This window comes from Onychostruthus taczanowskii, unplaced genomic scaffold, assembly GCF_017590055.1.
Source record: "Onychostruthus taczanowskii isolate IOZ18803 unplaced genomic scaffold, ASM1759005v1 scaffold99, whole genome shotgun sequence".
Taxonomy (NCBI): Eukaryota; Metazoa; Chordata; class Aves; order Passeriformes; family Passeridae; genus Onychostruthus; species Onychostruthus taczanowskii.
The window spans coordinates 1104948-1123469 of record NW_024507990.1 but is presented as its reverse complement, the minus strand read 5'-3'; the positions used below and the strand labels follow the sequence as shown (position 1 = coordinate 1123469).

The 18522-nt window shown below is 47.3% G+C and overlaps 1 protein-coding gene across 2 annotated transcripts in view; it reads left to right on the top strand.

The window, feature by feature from the left end:
• The window catches only part of GAS7 (growth arrest specific 7), an 80319-nt gene that overhangs the window by 21024 nt on the left and 40773 nt on the right, over window positions 1-18522 (top strand). Inside the window, exon 2 of one of the 2 annotated variants that reach the window (XM_041427375.1) lies at window positions 9431-9551. In XM_041427375.1, coding sequence (XP_041283309.1) covers window positions 9431-9551 — 121 coding nt within the window. Of the gene's footprint in view, window positions 1-9427; window positions 9552-18522 lie in introns of both variants that reach the window. The other variant, XM_041427374.1, reaches the window with a different exon arrangement.

Genomic DNA, 18522 nt, shown 5'->3' with positions numbered 1-18522 from the left:
CCTCGCCCCCACTCTTTCACCTTCTTCTGCCCATTCCTACCCTACCAAGCCATGGTGTGATACCTCCTGTGTGCAGAAGCCTTAGTGTCCAGGACAGCCAGCTCCTGACAGCCTGTGGCAGAGCTCTGGGTCTCCATTCCCACTGAGGGGATGGGGCTCTGACTCAAGTACTTCATGTCAAACTCTGTCACATCAGAATGGGCTGAGTTTACACAACAGCATGCAGAGCTTTTGCATAGAAACATGAAACTGTGCTCATGGCAGCTCTGGATCTCTTGAGAAATCAGCTTTGTCCCAGCTGGCCACATCCTGTTCTTCTGAGACATTGTGGTAGGGAGACAGCATGACTTCATTTTCTGATGACAGAAAAGTAGCAGAGCAGGGCACTCAGTGTGCTGGCTGTGTCCTGGCAGATGAACCATGCCTAGACTTCCATAGCCTATACCCACTCTGCTAGTTAGCAAATGAGATTCCAAATGTTAACTCTCTGAACAGCAAGAAACATTGGTGCTGGAAGGAAAATAGAAGAATGGGAAAGTGCTAACTTTTGTATTTCTTTTGGGGAAGAAGAAAAAAGACTACAGCTAATTCAGAAAAACTCCTTGACTCCTAGAGGGAAACTGGCTGCTGGGAGGGTTTGCTTCACATTTCAGGGAGGCAGCTGGTCAGAAATATGCTTGGGGATGGGTAAAAGGTATCAGCCCAGTCCTTCATGGCATTCTTTCACTGGACTTTTCACTTCTGGGTGGTTCATGTGCTGACTTCCCACAGGGGTGCCCAAGGCCACGTGTTGATGCCAAGATCTGCCCCTTTTGTCTTCAGTACCTGTTTCTTAGACAGGACAGACTGCAGTCTGGGCAGGGACAGACAAATGTCATCACCAGCTGCCTATTTAACTGGTTCCTTGAATCTTCTTACCTTTCACTGGTTTCATCCCTTCCCCATCTTTGTTTTTTCCTCTAACCACCTACATCATCCCATCCTCTTTCCCTGGATCCCTCTGTCCCTCAGTGGTCTAGAAAACCTTTCCTGTGACTCACTGTGATGATTTTCATCCCAGACCCTGGGCCTGATGGCTCTCACCACAAGGGTGACTGCACAGAGTGCTGTGTTTGTGAGATGAGGTTATCTCAGCTCCCATCACTGTCCCTCTGTGTTCTGTTCCCGTTCCTCTCTGCTCTGTTGTGTGTGGAGCTGGGCCCTTCATGGAATCACAGATTCCCTGAGGATGGAAAAGCCCTTTGAGATCATCAAGTCCAGCCATTAACCCAGCACTGAACCATGTCCCTAAACACCATATCTGCTCACTGGCTGAGCACTTCCAGTGACAGTGATTCTACAGCTTGCCTTGACAGCCTCTCCTAGTGCCTGACGACTCTTTTGGTGAAGAAATTTTTCCTGATATCACAGCAGCCTGTCTACAGGACCCCTCATTGGCCTTCCAGGGCTGTGCTGTAGAAGCTGAATCCAGCATCCTTGTGGCTGCTTGATGTGACCACCCAGAGCTTTTTTCCTGTCCAGTGTCAGTCTGGCCATCACCTGTCCATACATGGCTCAGCTGGATACAGGAGAGGAGCAAAGGGAATTGGAGAGATGTGTCCATTAAGTGACTTCTGTGTTAGCACAGAAAGGAAAAACAGCTGTGTGTTTTCCTGGGGTGATTCCTCTGTGGGTGCATTGTGGTCACTGTGTTCTAGATGGGCTTTCCCAAAGCAGACACTACTCCCATCTGCTGTCCATGCTCCTTGGCACCTGGTGAGAAGGTGGTGCTTGATTTTCCCCTTCTTGGTTGCTCCTTCAGTGCCAGATCTCTGTACCCGTGTCTCAAAGTGCTGAATGCTGTCACCTCCTGAGAGTACCCAGAGAAAAGAGCACAGGAAAGGGAGCAGAGCTCAGGCAGAGCAAGAGGCAGAGGAGGCTGACAGCTGGGCTGTCCTTTGCAGGCTGCTCTCACCCTCCTGCTCATTTGCCACTCCCCAAATCCCTGCTTATCAAAGGCTTTTTATTGTCTCTTTGCTAACCAGGGCCCCACTCCCAATGCTCTTTCTCCACACTGACTCTCAATCCTGCCACCTTTTTTATGCTTCCTACTTCTTACACCTGCCTAGCTTCCCTCCTCAAACCCCACTGATTGCTATAGCCAAGCACTCCCTGAGCTGCTGCTTTGCCAGGGAGTGAGCATCGTCTGTGGCAGGATCTGGACCAGACCTGGTGCCAGGAGTCCCACGTCAGCCACCACGGGGGCCAGGCTCAGCTGCAGCTCCCTGCTGTGACTTCTGCCAGTCTGGCACATGGCTCTGTGCACCAGGCACATGTTGGGAAGGAAGGGAGAGGGCTGAGCTGCACTGGAGTTACTCAGATTTTTTCACTTCTGGTTTGACAGCCCCTGTTTTGATGGGGTCAGGATGGGATTCACAGGTCAGAGGATTTCTCTTCCCACACATTTTGGTCTCTCACACAGCAATGAGGCAGAAAACATCACCCACTCTGTCTCCCTGGGTCATGTACCTTCAGAAACAGCTTGTTTCTCCCTCATTTATGGTACTGATGGAGAAAAATATCTTACTCCCAGAAGGCTCATTCTCTGCTAACACAGTGCTTTTCATGTATATTACATGACAGCAAAGTCCTGGGCACATCCTGTGCCACAGCCAGGGACCTGGGTGGGTGAGAAGGGAGGCTTTTGGCAGCTGTGGGTCTGGCTGGAGACCAGGCAGAGCTGGGTGGGAAGCATGCACACTGTGTTCCAGAGCCAAACGAGACAGAGAGGAGTGCAGAGATTCGGGAGAGCTGGCCACTCGTTCCTCCTGGGCACAGCTGGTGGGAAGGTGGTGGAGATGGCATCCAAGGAAACAGAGATGGCATCCAAGGAAACAGCAGCTGCACGGAGATGCAGGAGTTCTTTAGGAAGAAGAAGGAATGAAGCAGAGTGGCACGGCACAGAGGAAGCTTATTAGTGCAAGGAGATTTTTAAAACTGGGAGAAATGTGATCTGCCCAGCTAAAGTGGGACGTGGGTATGTGCTGGGCATTGTTCAGCACACAGCTTCAACCTGAGCACTCTGAGATGCTCTCACTCAGCAGAGGAAGGGGACTGGCCTCTGGGGGAACAGGAGGCTGGTGCCCAGAGCAGAGGAATGGCACAGCAGGGCTGCAGGGCAGTGGCACGGGCAGGGCCACCCAGGGAGGGTGACTTGTCCCCAGCAGAATGTGCCATCCTATTCAGCCCGAGGGGAGCTGTGCTGGTTGCCATGGCAACCAGGACAGATCATATGACCCGTTCCACTTTCTATATATAAGTCTGTTTCACACAGTGTATGTGAACTCCATGGAAACCAAATGTTGAGCAAGAAAGGTTGCATAAAAATGAACAAAATACAGAATGACTCAAAGTACGAGCAGAGAGAGGCTGTGGGTAGGGCTGAGGGGTTTGTGGGTGCCCCAGGCCTTCTCCTGAGCCAGGGCACAGGCTGGTACAGGCATCATCTGACACCAAACACAGATCCCACTTCTTTAACTGCACCATACAGCACCCTCCTGTACCTAAAGGGACTCCAGAACAGCTAGAGAGGGACATTGGAGTGACAGAGAGCAGGTTTTGATGAGCTTTTAGGAAGAAATTCTTCATTCTGAGGGTGGGCAAGCCCTGGCACAGGGTGCCCAGAGAAGCTGTGGCTGCCCCATCCCTGGAAGTGTCCAAGGCTGTGTTGGACAGGGCTTGGAGCAGCCTGGGACGGTGGAAGGTGAACCTGCCCACAGCAGGGGGGTGCAATGAGATGAGCTTTGAGGTCCTTTCCAGCCCAAACCATTCTGTGATTCTGTGGTTCTGCCTTCTCTGCGCCAGGACTGGCACACACCTTTTCAAAGCTCAGTGGTCACACAAACTGCAGCCAGGCAGAAAGATAAGCTCAGTGTTGTCAGTGCAGAACAAGCTGTTCCCCACAGCACAGAGGCTGCTCTGGGGAAGATTCATGCTGTGTCCTTGCATTGCTCCTTGCAGGGAGTTTCCCCTCCACAGTTTGCCCATCTTTCTGTCACCAGTGATCCTCCAGCACTGCAGGGCAGCTGCTTGTTTGAGCACTGTGGCCTTTCCTTGTGCTGCTGGGCCTGCAAGTGTGGCTGGACAGGTGGCAGCAGCAGGTGACTGTGCTGATGCTGCCCTCCAGCCCTGTCCCACAGCCAGAGGCTCCTCTTTGTTTGCTCAAGGCTGCAAGCTCTGCTGAAATAGGATCGTAAAATCACAGAAGAATTTAAATGGGAAGGGGCTTTTGAAGGTGTCTGCTCCAGCCCCTTGTTCAGAGTTAGATCAGGTTGCTCTAGGCCTGAACTTGTGGGTTTGGGATTGTTTTGCTTTGCTTTCCCTGGGGTTGTGTGTTGGGAATTGCCCCTGGTCTGAGCTCTGCTGGAGCACTGTGCAAGCCCATACATCTTCAGGGAGCTCAGGCTTGTCAACACACAGATGTTTCCTCCCCAGGATCCCTCTTTGAAGGAGAATGGGGATTTCCTGCAGTTTGAAAATGGGAAGTCATTTTCCTCTATTGAGCAAGGCAGAACTTGCCTCAGGGTCAAGTCATCATGGATTGAGCTGATGTGTGTTACTCCCTGTTACCCCACTTTGCTGCATAAAACTCTCTTTGGCTTTTTTCCACCACTGGAACAGAATCACAATGCCAAGGGCTTTTCCAAAGGAACAGAATGAGTTGTGCTGCTGCTAACTTGATCAAGAAGACGAGGAAAGAAAAGAAAAAGAGACCAGTCAGAAAGTCAGAAGAGGTGGAGTGGGAGAGGCACTCACCACTTCCCTGCTGCCCTGTTCTGAGCTGGCCCAGCCAGACAGAAAGTGTCAGAGCTCTGACAGGCAGCCCCTGGCTGCTGCTCTTCTCCACATGAAGCATCCAGGATGTCTGACCCCGTTGTCCTTCTCTTCAGACATGCTTCCAGACCATCAGTGTACAGCAGCACACAGATGAAACAGTATTTCCTGGTCAGGGTTATGGTTCTCTGGCTCACACAGGTTGTCCTCTTCTTGGCATCCCTGTCCTAGTGCCCATGGATGCAGGGAAGAAGCACAGAGAATGGTCAGGTTTGTGTGCTGTGACCTAAACAGCAAATCCTTCTGTCTCTTGTCAGTGCTGCTCTCCTGGATTAGTGGAGTCAAACCCACAGATCTGTTGTTACTCCACGTGCTTGCCTTTGCTATCTCTCTCTCTCATCTCTCTTTGGTGCTGAAGAGCACCAGTGCCCTTTCTGCATTTGCTGCTCATTTCTGTTTCCTCTCTGCTGTGCATTTATCAGGAGAATTCCATCCCTGTGTTTCTGCAGGCAGCAGACAAAAACCATCCTTGTAACATAGAACCAGACCTGTTGGGTGGCTGGCTCTTCATTGTGCCCCATTGTTCCGTGTTCTACACGGAATTCTGATCCTAGGAAATCTCATGGGAGAGAAGTGCTTGTGCTGTTGGATTTTAATGTTTTGTGAGACACTTTGATCCCTTTTCCAGCCATCCACTACAGATGGAGGAGGATTTCACTGGGGTCACACGTTCGCTGCTCACATTGTTCAGGTTTCCTGTTTCCTCGAGCATGTGCTGCAGACATCCTTTCTGTGTCCAGATTTGCCTGTCCACCACCATGGTGACAGCAGCTGGTGACACTTCCAGCAGTGACAGCGAGGGGAGTGGCCTGAACGTTTCTGAGCTCAAAGGGGCTGTGGGAGTTGGAAGGTTTAGAAAGCAGAAGGGACTGCAAGCCCACCCAGCCTGAGCTGGGGCAGGGCTGTCAGGCTCCTGGCTTTTTCTCTTTATTGGAATACAGTAGAACTTCTAGAAAGAGGCACTTAATCTTGATGGAGGAACCACAAGATGTGCACAGCTCCCTGGTAAGCCTTGATATTTATCCTCATGATTGGCAGATTCTTTTCAAGCTGAGCTTTTCTTCAGCTTCCAGTCCCTGCCTGCTGCTCTCTCTTTGTTGGTTTGCAATGCTCTCTGCTGACACCTCTCCTCTCCAAACAGACATCCTCTGTTGTGATTTACTGTTCTCAGAAATTATCCTGGCAATAATTCCCCTAAAACAAGAACAAGAAATCAAAGGAACAGTCCAGTCTTGCTGGATCTAAGGAAGAGGAGCATCTACACATGGGTACCTCTAAGCACTTTCCTGGTTCCATGTGGCTGGGAACAGGGGTGTCCTGGTGGGAGCTGGCTTTGGGAGAGCTCTGAAGCCTGCCTGTGGCTGCTGTGCCAGATGTGGAGCTGTGCCAGATGTGGAGCTGGCCTCTTGGAACACTGTCTGCCAGTTGCCTGTGCATTCCCATGGCCCTGTCCTTGCTGTGTCCCAGCAGCAGGTTTGCCTGTCATCACGTGCCACAGTAACCAAAACTGCTCCCACAGAGGTGTGCAAACATGGTCCTGGTTTAGCTGTGCTGATGAAAGAAGAAGGGACTGCAGATGGCCAGGCTGGAACAGGGTTGTGTCTGCTGAGAAAAATAGAGCAAGAAGATCTCTCCTTTTCCTCAGATCTCCTGTTTTGGCAGAAAAAGGACAATGTGCTACCCATGATGGCCTCTCTGGCACTCATTTCTGAAAGGATGGCTTGCTGAGTGTCCCTGAACTAGGAGGTACTTAATCTGTGGTGCATCATAATGCCCAGGCCCATGTGCATCTGTCCCAGATCTCATCATCCCACACTATCTGTGCCAGAGCATCCTGGGCTCCTGCATGAGGAGAATATGGCTCGTAGTGACATTCCCACACTGTCTGTGCCAGAGCATCCTGGGCTCCTGCATGAGGAGAATAGGGCTCGTAGTGACATGGCAAGGGGCAATGGCTTCAAACTGAGAGAGAGCAGGTTGAGATTAGGACATCGTAGTGACATGGCAAGGGGCAATGGCTTCAAACTGAGAGAGAGTAGGTTGAGATTAGGACATGAATAAGAAATTCTTTACTGTGGGGGTGGTAAGGCCCTGGCACAGGGTGCCCAGAGAAGCTGTGGCTGCCCCTGGATCCCTGGAAGTGTCCCAGACCAGGTTGGACAGGGCTTGGAGCTTGGGAAGTGGAAGGTGCCCCTACCCATGGCAGGGGGGATGAATGAGATGATCTTTAAGGTCCCTTCCAATCCAAACCAGTTGGTGATTCTGTGAGGGCAGAGTGGTGAGGAAACCTGTATGAAGTTTTGTTTCTTCTTCGGTTCCTCCCCTATGTCATTTTCCGTTCCTCTTTCCCCCTAAAGCTGCTGTAGGAGTTGGAGTCCAAGTGTTGTTGGGAGGGAATTACACTGGGACCAGTTAGGGGCTCTAACACAGCAGTGGTCCCAGCATTCAGTGGATCTTCCTCTGCAGTCTCCATGGATGAGTCCTGCCTAACAGTGAGCTGAGTCAAATTCCTGTCTAAAACAAAGGGAAGGGATCCACACATACTCCATGCTGTCTTGGTTTCAGCTGAGCTGCAGGTAGTTTTCTTCCTAGCAGCTGGTACAGTGCTGAGTTTGGATTCAGTACGAGGATAATGTTGATAACACCCTGATGTTTTAGTTGGTGCTCAGCAGTGCTCACTCTAAATGGAGGACTCATCAGTGTCCTGTGCTGTGCCAGCAGGGAGCTGCAGAAGGAGCCAGGAGGGAGCAGGGCCAGGACAGCTGACCCACACTGTCCAAAGGATATTCCACACCACAGAATGTCATAAACTAGGGCTGAATTGGCTAGGAGGGGCTGAATGCTGCTCAGGGAAGGGCTGGGTATGGGTGTTCAGTTGTACTGTGCATCACTTGTCTTTCTTGGGTTTTATTCCTCTCTGGTTTTGTTTCCTCCTGTTTCTTTGTTATTATTATCATTATCATTATTATTATCATTATCTTTTACTTTATTTCAGTGATTAAACTGTTCTTCTCTCACGAATTTTACTTTTTTTTTTCTGATTCTCCTCCCTATCCCAGGGGTGGGAGGCAGGGAGTGGGTGGCTGTGTAGTGCTGAGTTGCTGGCTGGAGTTAAACCACAATGCACGCACATAAAAGCAAACTGTTTCCCCATTGTTTGCAAGAACTTCAGCATTTGGCAGTGCTGAGATTCCCTCTTGACTGTCATTGACAGACACTGCTGTGCTCACAGCAATTCTTGAGATTGGCAAAATCAGAAGCCAAGATAGAAGTATTAGTAACTAAAAAACAGAATTAGCACTGCAAAACACAATGCTTGTATGCTTTTTGAAGGGATGCACATTTTGGCAGGGACTGAAACACTGGATTAACTTTGCTTTTTATACTGTTTCCATCCAACATTTGCTGGTGTTTACTGTATACCATCCCCATCTGCCTCTTGCCATAGCCTTTGTTTAAGAACACAGCCATGGCACTCACCTGTGAAAGACCTCTGCTCTTCCTGCAGTCCAGCAGAGACACATGAAGCACACTGAAAATGTGCCTGAAAGGATGTTGGGGCAATTCAGAGCTTCCCTTAAGCAAACAGCTAAGCCTTGCAGGACTCTGGTGCTGACTGTGCAAAGTGGAGGAACACCATGGGCACCCAAAGGGATCTGAGCGTGGCACATGGAATCGCTGTGGGATCAAATTAAGGAGAAGGGGTAGTGGGAATGGAGGGACTCCAGTTCCTGAAGAGAAAGGTGTTGGGTACAGAAACGGTGAGCGTGCAGCAAACGTGTGAAATCTGGATCTTCTGAAACAGAACGCAGGGCTGGATTACCCCAGATTCCTCTTTATGAGGTTTTCATGCACAGCAGAGATTGTCTGGTGTGTCTTTGTTATTTTCAAGGCCAGATATCTATGAAGGGAATATGAGGGAGCCAACCTGCTGCTGTATCCTTCCGGAGCTGCTACACTCCCACACTGCACAGTTTACTCTTCTTCAGTGTGCTTTTGCAAACAGTAACAGGGCACCAATAATCCCATGGTGGAGGAGCTGTCCTGGGATTTGTTCCAGTACTCTGTGCCATCCAGTGGAGTTTACTGGGAGAGAGTCTGGTTTTGTGCTTCAGGTGGTGGTGCCCCTGTAAAATAAATTGTGACAGCACCTCCATGATCAGTGCTTTGACCCACTGGTATCTCCATGGGAAGGTAAAGGAGGGCCAGATGCCTGCCTCTCTTTCTCAGACATTTGATCATTTCATGCTTTGCATTTTTCTGCTCAACCTGAGTCATTTTCTTGGAGAGCTCCACGTGCTCTTGGGACATTAAATACAGAGGGGTTCATTTCTGTCCCAAAGGGTGATTTCTCCAGGGCAATGTTGCTTCCTGTTCTGGATGAAGCTTGCACAGATGAAGGGAGAAATGGACTGAAATTCTTTGGGTATATTAGCATCTGCAGAATGCCAAACCACATCATTTCCTTCCAGCTGTGTGTCTGGTTAGACTTTACATTATCTAGATATTGACTTAATAAGTTTTATGGTTTTTTTTGTTTTTTTTTTTTTCTTAGCAGAAACCCCGAAAGGCAACTCCTCAGCCAGGAGAGGACACCTTGAATGGCCACCTTCCCCCTGGCTGGCAGAGCTACATGTCCCCCCAGGGTCGCAGGTACTACGTGAACACCTTCACAAATGGTAAGTGGGGGTGGCTTTCCAGTGCATGTTTCATCATACCAGCACAGATCTGTTTCAGGAAATCATCTTGATAGTTGATTTTGATAACAAAAGTAGCTGCAGAGCCAAAGTAATTCATATGATCCTGACACCATACCTGAAAGAAAATACAAGAAGATTATAATACTCTGTCAACTTAATTCTGATCATCAGAAGACATCTGAAACATTGACAAAAGACAGAGAATGTAAAACAGAAATGTCCCTGTCATAAATGTTTTAGAATATGAAACACTGTTAAAGATATAGCTGTTACCACATTCCCTGTTTCCTTTGCCTGGAGATATTTATGTCTCTATATACACATACATGTAAAGTAGTTTGCTAAAACATCAGATAACACTAAAGCACCATTGGGGAAAACAGAAACAGAGTTCACACTCAGCTTTTCCATGGAGACAAGGAAAGAAAAAACACATGTAATGGGACAACACAGACAAAGCTTTCAGTCTGTATTTGTGAGTTCTATTCCCTGTCATGTTGAGAAGCTGACAACTCATGATCTTATCACCTGCTCAAGACCTGTCAAACTTGTACCACCTCCAGTTTACCTGAGACTCTGTGTCGACCTGCTCTTCTCATCATGAGCTCACAGCAGCATTGCAAAACAGGGTCTTGTGACCAGCAAATCCACATTTCTGTAGCAAAGAGAATGCCAGAGTGACATGAAGGAGAGGACAGCAGGAGCTAATCTTGTTCACAGGGAAGTTGCAGCCATCAGGGGTGACCTCTGGCATTCCTTTACTCACAAAGGAGAGCCACGGGCACCTCATGGTCTGTTCAGGGGCTGATGTGTTTTATTTCAGAAGCTTTTAGCCCAGAACTTTGCTAAGTCATTGTTTACTGGAGTTTGATGCACTCACATCTTACAGGACTTTTCCTCCAGAAAGTTCATTTCCATTTGACCCTGTCTCCATTTCCAACCACGGTTTGCTCTGGCTGGTGGGCAGCATCCCCTGCACAGCTGGGGAGAGCAGCAGGAGTTAGATACCCCATTCCCACGGCTATTCAGATGTGGGGAGGAGGTAATTATACTCAGTTCTGAGCCATCACTGGGATGGAATCACTGGGTTGAGGCCAGGTAGAACCAGTAAGAGGCAGAGCTTGTTTCTCTTGTGATAAGAGTTCTTGTCAGAGAGACCCTGCCTCAGAAACGGGGGGGACTGGGACTAAATTTCTCCATAATGTCAGGCAGTTTTGTACTTCCCTCACAAAAGTTACAAGTAATATAACAAAGGCCAGTTGCCATATGCTGCTTGGGAGCTCAGGCCAGAAATCTGGAGATTTCTGATTCCTCTAGGAAGGGAGGATAACTTTGGCACAGGCTGACCAGGGAGGCGGGGGAATCTCCGTCCTTGGAAAATCTCAGAAACTGCCTGGACAGAGCTGTGGCTGATCTGTTGTTAGCAGTGATCCTGCTCTGAGTAGCTGGGCTGGAGACTTCCAGAGGTCACTTCCATCCAGTCTTTCTCAGCAGAATGCCCAAACCACTTGTGGTTGTGCTCTCAAGCGTTACAGTGTTGTGTGGTTCTCAAAATAACAGCTTGTAAGAGAGGGTGGAAGTGGGGTTTCTGTGTTCTGAACCTTGCTTTAGGGATCACTTAGTCAAGTTCTGTTTAGATGAGACTAATCCTAAGCCCAGTGAAGCACTTCCATCATTGAAAGGCTCTGGTGAGAGGAGGTTTGGGCCTTCTTGTGGGGTGGGATTGTGGCTAAATATTTACCCAGCACACAGGCAGGGTCTGTGGGTAGAGGACCTGTGTGAAGGAAGGCATTTCACTGATGGGAAAACAGGTCTTAAAAGCAACAAAGGCAGTTTGAAAGCTGACTAAAAGGAAAACAAAGCAGGGACCATAGTTAAATTACAATGAGCTGCTGCAAAACTGTTTGCCAGCTCATCCTCAGAGCATGGTCATCAATGGTCCCTTGTCCTGGGGGAGTTTGTGCTGAAGGGAGTCCTGCAGTGATCTGCCCGAGAATCCATTCTAGGCAGTATTTCCAGCGATGAATGGCATGCTGACATTGAGAGCACTTATTCAAAAAATAACTTTTAACTGGAGCTGGGAGGGAACACGGTGTTCCCTCCTGCACAGAACAGGCTCAGAATTCACAATCACCCTGGAATAGGGGGATGCTGTTCAGTAAAGATGCATTTAAGATCAGAGATTTCATCAGAAATAATTAAGTGGCAAAGACAGGCAATGGAACAGTTTACAGATGAAGACATTGGGGCTCTGGAGAATCTGAAGTTGAGTGAGAGCCAGCAGTGTTGTGCTAGTACAAACCAGCCAGCATTTTCCATTGTATAAATAGGAGTGTTGTCTGTGAGGCATGAAGTAAGCCTCCAACTTTACAAGGAAATTATAATGCCTCAGCTGGAATATTTTATCTTGTTTGGACTCTACACTTCAGGAAATATGTGAGTCAGCTGGATAAAGCCCAGAAGAGAGTAGCAAAAGTGATGGAAGATGTGGAAAACATAGCCTGTGGGTAAATGCTGAGAGATTGGGGATGTCTGCCCTTAGAAAGCAAAGATGTGGGCAGGGTCATGAAAGTAGCCTTAAAGTGCATCAAATGCCATTCAGGAGAAGGCTGTTTGCAATGCCTGCCATCACCAGAAGATTTCCATTTCCATTTCAATTTCCATCTCTAGAACACATCTCAATTACAACCAGGACAGCTAAACCTTCCAAGCTCTGTTGGAAGTGAAGTGTGGGAGTACAGAGTTGCCTGGGAGTCTGTATCACCAGAGCAGGTTATGCAAAACCATGAAAATTCATGGTTGGCCTTTCCTGGGGTAGAGCAGGGGCAGTATGACTTCCTGAAATCCCTGTCAGTCCTGCTTGTTTCAGTCTGTAAAGCCTAAACTACATGAAAAATATTTATCAATGTAGAAACTGACAAATGCCTTCAATGGAAGTTGTTCTTTATTTGGTGTCTTGGTATTTCCCCAGTCTTTACAATAATCACATGTAAGCAGGCTGTTGTCACTTATCTTCTGGTTTGCTTTTTCTGGTTATCTGAGTCAAAGAATCTTAATATGAATTCAGAGGGACATTTCATTTTCAGCTGTGCTGAATCTCCCCGCTGTGTTTTGGGTCAGCTCCTGCCCCTCGTGGACTGTCCTGGCCCTGAACTCTCCAGGGAAATTCAGGATCAGGCAGGAATGTCACCAGGCAGCAGCAGGGGGTGGGCTCCACACCACAGCATCTGCTGGGACGGGTGCACGGCTGGGAGCAAGGGGGGCACAGCCTCTGAGGAAGGTGATCTAAGTACGAGATTTGGTGTGGTGGAGCTCTGTGCTGCTCCCCACATGAGCCCTGTGTGTAGTTCTGTGCCCTCCTCCTGAAGACAAGAGGTGTTGGGTGACCTGTCTGTGCAATGGTTCATCTTTCTGACCGTGCCTGCTGGTGCAGAAGCCTTTTTTTGGGTTAAATTGTTTTGTTGCTCTCAGTGCTTGAACAATTCAGAAGTGGTAACACAAGTATCCACTCGCATTCCTGGGGAGGGGAAGTGGGATTTTAGGGTCAAGTAAAAGCATGATTCTTCTGAGCCTTCAAAATACAGCAGACACCTCCCTTCTTGTGAGGCATTACTATTATTGTCACCATTGTTTTCAGTGGTTAATGTCCTTCCACACTGGGATTATCTGCCTTTGTTGTACATCTTGACCCTGAGACGAGCTCAGTGGTCAGAGCAGGGTGCTAATAATGCCAGGGTTGTGGCTTTGATCCCCATATGGGCCATTCACCTAAAAGTCTGACTCCATGATCCTTCTGGGTCCCTTCCAACTCAGATTATTTTATGATTTTGTGATCTTATCTGACTGTAACAGTATTTCCACCATGTGTTGTTGTGTGGTCTAATTTTAATTGTCTTTACAGGAAAAAAAACAAACCATGAGGAATTGGTTCTTAACTAGAAAGAAACATATATATATATATATATATATATATATATATATATAATGTAAAAAATAGAAATAGAATATCCATGAGACAGTGTTCTTATGTGGAAGAAAAATGTTAGGAAAATCAGTAATGAAGGAATTGGGGTGACCCTGGAAGAAACAGTTGTGCAGAGGTGACAAACAGCACATTCCTGTCTGTCTCCACTCGATATCCCACCAGATGACCACTCCACATTTATCATCCTTTGAAGCAGGTTCAATACTGAAAGCATTTTAAGGGCCTCTGAGCTGGACATGATCTGCACAGTGAAACAAAAGACAGTTTCAGTGCACCCAAGGTTTTCTGAGCATGGCTTTGTCACAGGAGACTTGAGTCTGCACCAGTGACATTGCATCTGGCATCTGCCTTGTGCAACATCCAGAGCCATCCCTGCTTGCCCTGGCAGAGCACAAGACAAGAGTGCCCAGAATGCACAGCCACTACGTGGTTAATGAGTTACTCAGTGTCTGTAGGAGGGGTTTTCAATTGTGTGTGGGTGGTAGATTCAGCAAGAAAATATTTCATTATGCTGAAGAAATTCTCTGATGGGCTGCAGCTGCAATACCTCTTGCATTAGTCAAACAATAGCACTGCAGCTACCTTGCCCATCACATTAAAGATGACTTATGTACTTGGGACACCGGTGTTTGTGTGGCTTGCTGCCACCTTGCTTTCACAGCTGAGGCCAACTGTATGTGGTGTGTTCTTATTTCCAGCCTTTTCTTGTCTTTTACCTAAAGTCTTTCCCATTTACTAAACAGCATTTTATCTCCTGGAAAGCAGAACTTCTGCTTTCATGTTATCTTGATCCTAATTTAAGTCCATATATTCTTATTATCCCAAGCATCATTGGTGAAATGCCACCTGCAACAGTAAGTGCTGGGGCAGTCCTGAAATGTGTGGCTGAAAGTGGTTATTTTCTTGAAAGGTCTCTGAGTTGAGGGGTTTTATTCATGCCTCACCAGCTATGGTCAGCTCCTACTCCAGCTAAACTTATGAGCTGCAGCTCAAAGAATCAGTCATCTGTGGAGACACCAAAGACATGTCAAGCATTTTTATTACATGTTTTTTCTCAAACAGTTTAAACGTTTCAGTGACAATTTCCCTCTGATACAGGATGCTCTAGCTAAAGGGTGGTTATAGGAACCTGCCTAGGTAAATTAGCCTAAAACCTAGAAAAACAAAGCTTGTCTCAGAAAGTGCTGGAAATAGCATTATTATCACTGCTAAGCCTGCAGTGAAGGGCTTGCTTTTGTCACACGGTGTTTGCAAAAGGAGGGGCGTGGTAGATATCCCAGTAATCGTTTTGAAAGGTCAAGTGAGAGCTCTTGTCAGCAGCTTTTCCCTGTGGAGGTGGTGACAAGCACCTCTCCATCCAACATGGACAGAACAATTCAGGAACTCCTGGATGGTGCCTGTCTCCATGGTGTGTCTTTCAAGACTGAGGTCAAAAGCTGTTTGGTAGCCTCAGTCTCTCTTTTATTGAGCTGCCTGTGGGATGGAAGTGGATTTTGGTTCTGACACCACAGCTTCTGCTGGACAAGTTCACGTGCTGCCTGTGCACTTGTGTGCTTGACTCTCACGTTTGATGCAGGTGCAGAGAGATTTGCGTTCAGTCAGTTCAGCTGTCACAGTGTGATCACAAAAATTGTCTGCTTCAGGATATTCTCAAAGGGCTCTTTCTTGACTAACACAGTTCCCAGAGTGTGTGGCTCTCTGACATATCGTGTCATTTCTCATTCTGCCAAACAGAAGTGAACTTGCTTCCCCCAAACACCACAGGTTTCCACTTTTCCTCTGGTAGGAAGTGTTTCACCACTTGTGTGAAAACCCTCTCTGGTTCCGTTGGCCGGTAGAGCTTGGATCTTGGAACTGTTTTTCCTTTTACTACGTCGTTTCAGTTTTAACAAGTGGTTTTCTCCTCAATTCTGACTCAATTCCACAGAACCACGGAATGGTTTGGATGGGAAGGGACCTTGTGCCAGCTCCCAGCAGGGGACACATTCCACTAGACCAGATGGCTCCTAGCCCTGGCCTTGGGTATCTCCCAGGGCTGCAGTACTTGTTTTTGTTCACAGCCCTCCTTCACAGTCAAGAATTGTCTGCAGTTGTCTGCTGGGTCATCTCTCTCAAGGAAACTGCTGGTTATTCCTTCCCCACACTGCCTGGATGCTCTAATTAACATGTGGCTGATCAGGGAGGACAGAACTTCTTGGTGTTGGTCTGCCAGTGCCAAATTGCACCCAGACTACAAGGCTTCAGCTTGACTGGAACATCCTCTGGGGAAAACTGTGTGGGATGTAGAATCCGGGCCAGTATGGAATCTATTCCTAAAGCCATGATCACTGTTCTACCACAGGGTTACAAGTAGCCTTCTGATTTTCCAAGCACCAGGATTGTGCTGGTACTCCCAGGCAAGACTGTGCCTTTGCTGGATCAGACAGTGCATTATCTCTCAGCAAGCCTTCTCTGTGTCTGTGTAAAGAAAGTCATCCCCCCACTCACTTCTAATCCCCACTCTCACTTCTAATCATGACTAAGCTGCAGAGAAATCTGTAATGTCACAGTTTTACCTTGGTAAACGCAGTTGCTTCCAGTAGATGGCATTCCAGCAGTGCAGTCCTGATCCAGATTAGTTCCTGTCCCTGCTTGAGCTGCCAGAATAATCCCTGCACAGAAGTACATTGGTTTTTTTTTCCTCCTAATGCTCAAAATAAATGGAGTTAAAACACTTTTTTTCATTTCCTACCTAATTAAAGATGTTTTTTCTATTTAATGCATTTTATAGCATTGAGGGTTTTTTCTTTATTTTTCAATGTGCTTAACTCCAAAGTCGTTTTATTTTGGAAAATTTGTCAAGAGACTGAGTGTTTTGGATTGGATTCACAAATCTGCTAACCACTGGGCACTGCTCTTTCATGTGTGAATTTTCTGCCCTCAAGTTATGTGTCTGGGTCCTCTGTGTGGCAGAGGGGAAGAATGAGGCACTGCACAGCAGCTCCACAACAGCCAGCAGGCAAAACAGAGACCAGTTACAAGAAGCAGCTGGTGATTTTCACAGAATCACAGAACATTCTGAGCTGGAAGGGGCCCACAAGGATCATCAAGTCCAAATCTTGAGTGAATAGCCCATACAGGGATCAAACCCACAAATTTCATTTATTAGCAGCATGCTCTGGCTCACTGAGCTACGTCTCTTTAACTCTTTAATATATATTTCTATATATTTGGTAGGTTTTTAGGTACATTCCTCTGCAGGGTCTCAGAAATGGTGGAGACAGTTATGCTTGTGTGAAACCCCCAAGGCAAATATGAAAGTAGCTTCCTTTACTGGTAACATCAAAGTCAGTGCTGGCAAAAAACCATTACTTCACTGACTGCACTGGGGCTCAGCATCAGTGGGCATCACAGTCCCTTCCCACAGATCTCAACTCACATTATTAATTAATCAACATTTTAAAATAAAAAAAAAATCTACAAGACACCTGGGTACTGTATTATTTAGCTTTGCCTTACAGTAAATGTAAATTAGAATTTGTCTTTATTTAACCATGCACTTGTGGATTGTAAGCCAAGACAAGCTGACTCATAAAAGACAACTCTTTGCATTTGATTTTGCTTCTGTTTAGTTAAGACACTTCTCAGTGCTTCTTTATTGACCTAGCATGGAATTTATTTACTTACTACCCTGTTCACAAAAACAGGCTAAAATTTAAATATTCCCTCGAGACTCAGCAAAGCTTCTAGTTCAGGTTTTAAACTCGTAATGGAAGAAAAAACTCACAGTATTTTTCTTTGCAGGCAAAAGCATGCTGTGGCTTGGGGAGGGGGTGAGAAGGGAAGGATGGGGAGGGGCAGGACATGTACAGGTGTGGGGAATGGCACCTGCTTCCATTTGGGATCTTTAATCCTGAGTTCTTTCTGAAATAAGGAATTTAACACAACCCTTGAGGACACCTCTGTGCATATATATACACATAGACATCTATGTGCACATAGATACTTATGTGTATATACAGATGGGCATGAATCTATACACAAAAATAGGCTTTTTGTGGTTCTTGAAGCTGTTAACAGCCTGCTTGATGCCCAAATAAGCACTGACCCAGGACAGGAGGCCTTTTGTGCCCTGAGGGAGGTGCTCACTGCCAACCCTAAACTGTTAATCCCCAAGGGCTCTCCTCCATCACTTCTTGACCATGGTCATCCAGAATATTGACACAGGTGCAGGATGTCAGGCTTTGGCAGATTTAGATGGTTGTTGATCAGGAGTTGGGAAATAGCAGTTTCAAATGAAGCAGCCAAAGTGGTCCTCAGACTTGATTACAGTGACTTGCTAATTTTCTTATTGATACAATCTGGCAATCAGTGTTGTTTAGTTGGTTTGGAACTGACATGTGCACTCAAAAGGAATGGTTCCTTGGGCTTTCTGGCTAGACTTCTGTGGAAGTTGCTGCTCTCATCCCATTGTCTTCTGTTCACAACTTCTAAAAAGTTTTGCACTTAAATCTTCTGTCTTCAGCATGTGGTCAAAAGCAATTTTCCATTTGCTGAGAAAATGAGCAGAACAGTTAAACTACAGAGGCAACTGAGGGGGGAAAGCAGCAGCAGTCTTTACAACTGGTGTGACAAACATTTGCATATTCCAGCTGCTTTTTTTTTGAGTGGAAAAAAAGGAATTTTTCAGGGGAATATTTTCTGGGGAGGGAAAAAAAGGTGCTAAGGCTTGTGTATATGTGACTGAAAGCACATCTGTGTGTCACTGACAGCTCCTTTCATGGAGACAGCAGGGGCAGAGGCACTCTGTCCCCAGGCTGAGGACCACGGCTGGCACGTGGCAATGCCCACAGTGGGCTGCAGGCAGTGCCCAGGCTTTCAGTGCACCTGGAAAGGCAGTCAGTGCAGGCCAGGTGAGTGTTCCCAGGCAGTGACCTGGAAGAACCAGTGGTGCAGCTTCCAGTCTGCTCTGTCTCCACCCATCCC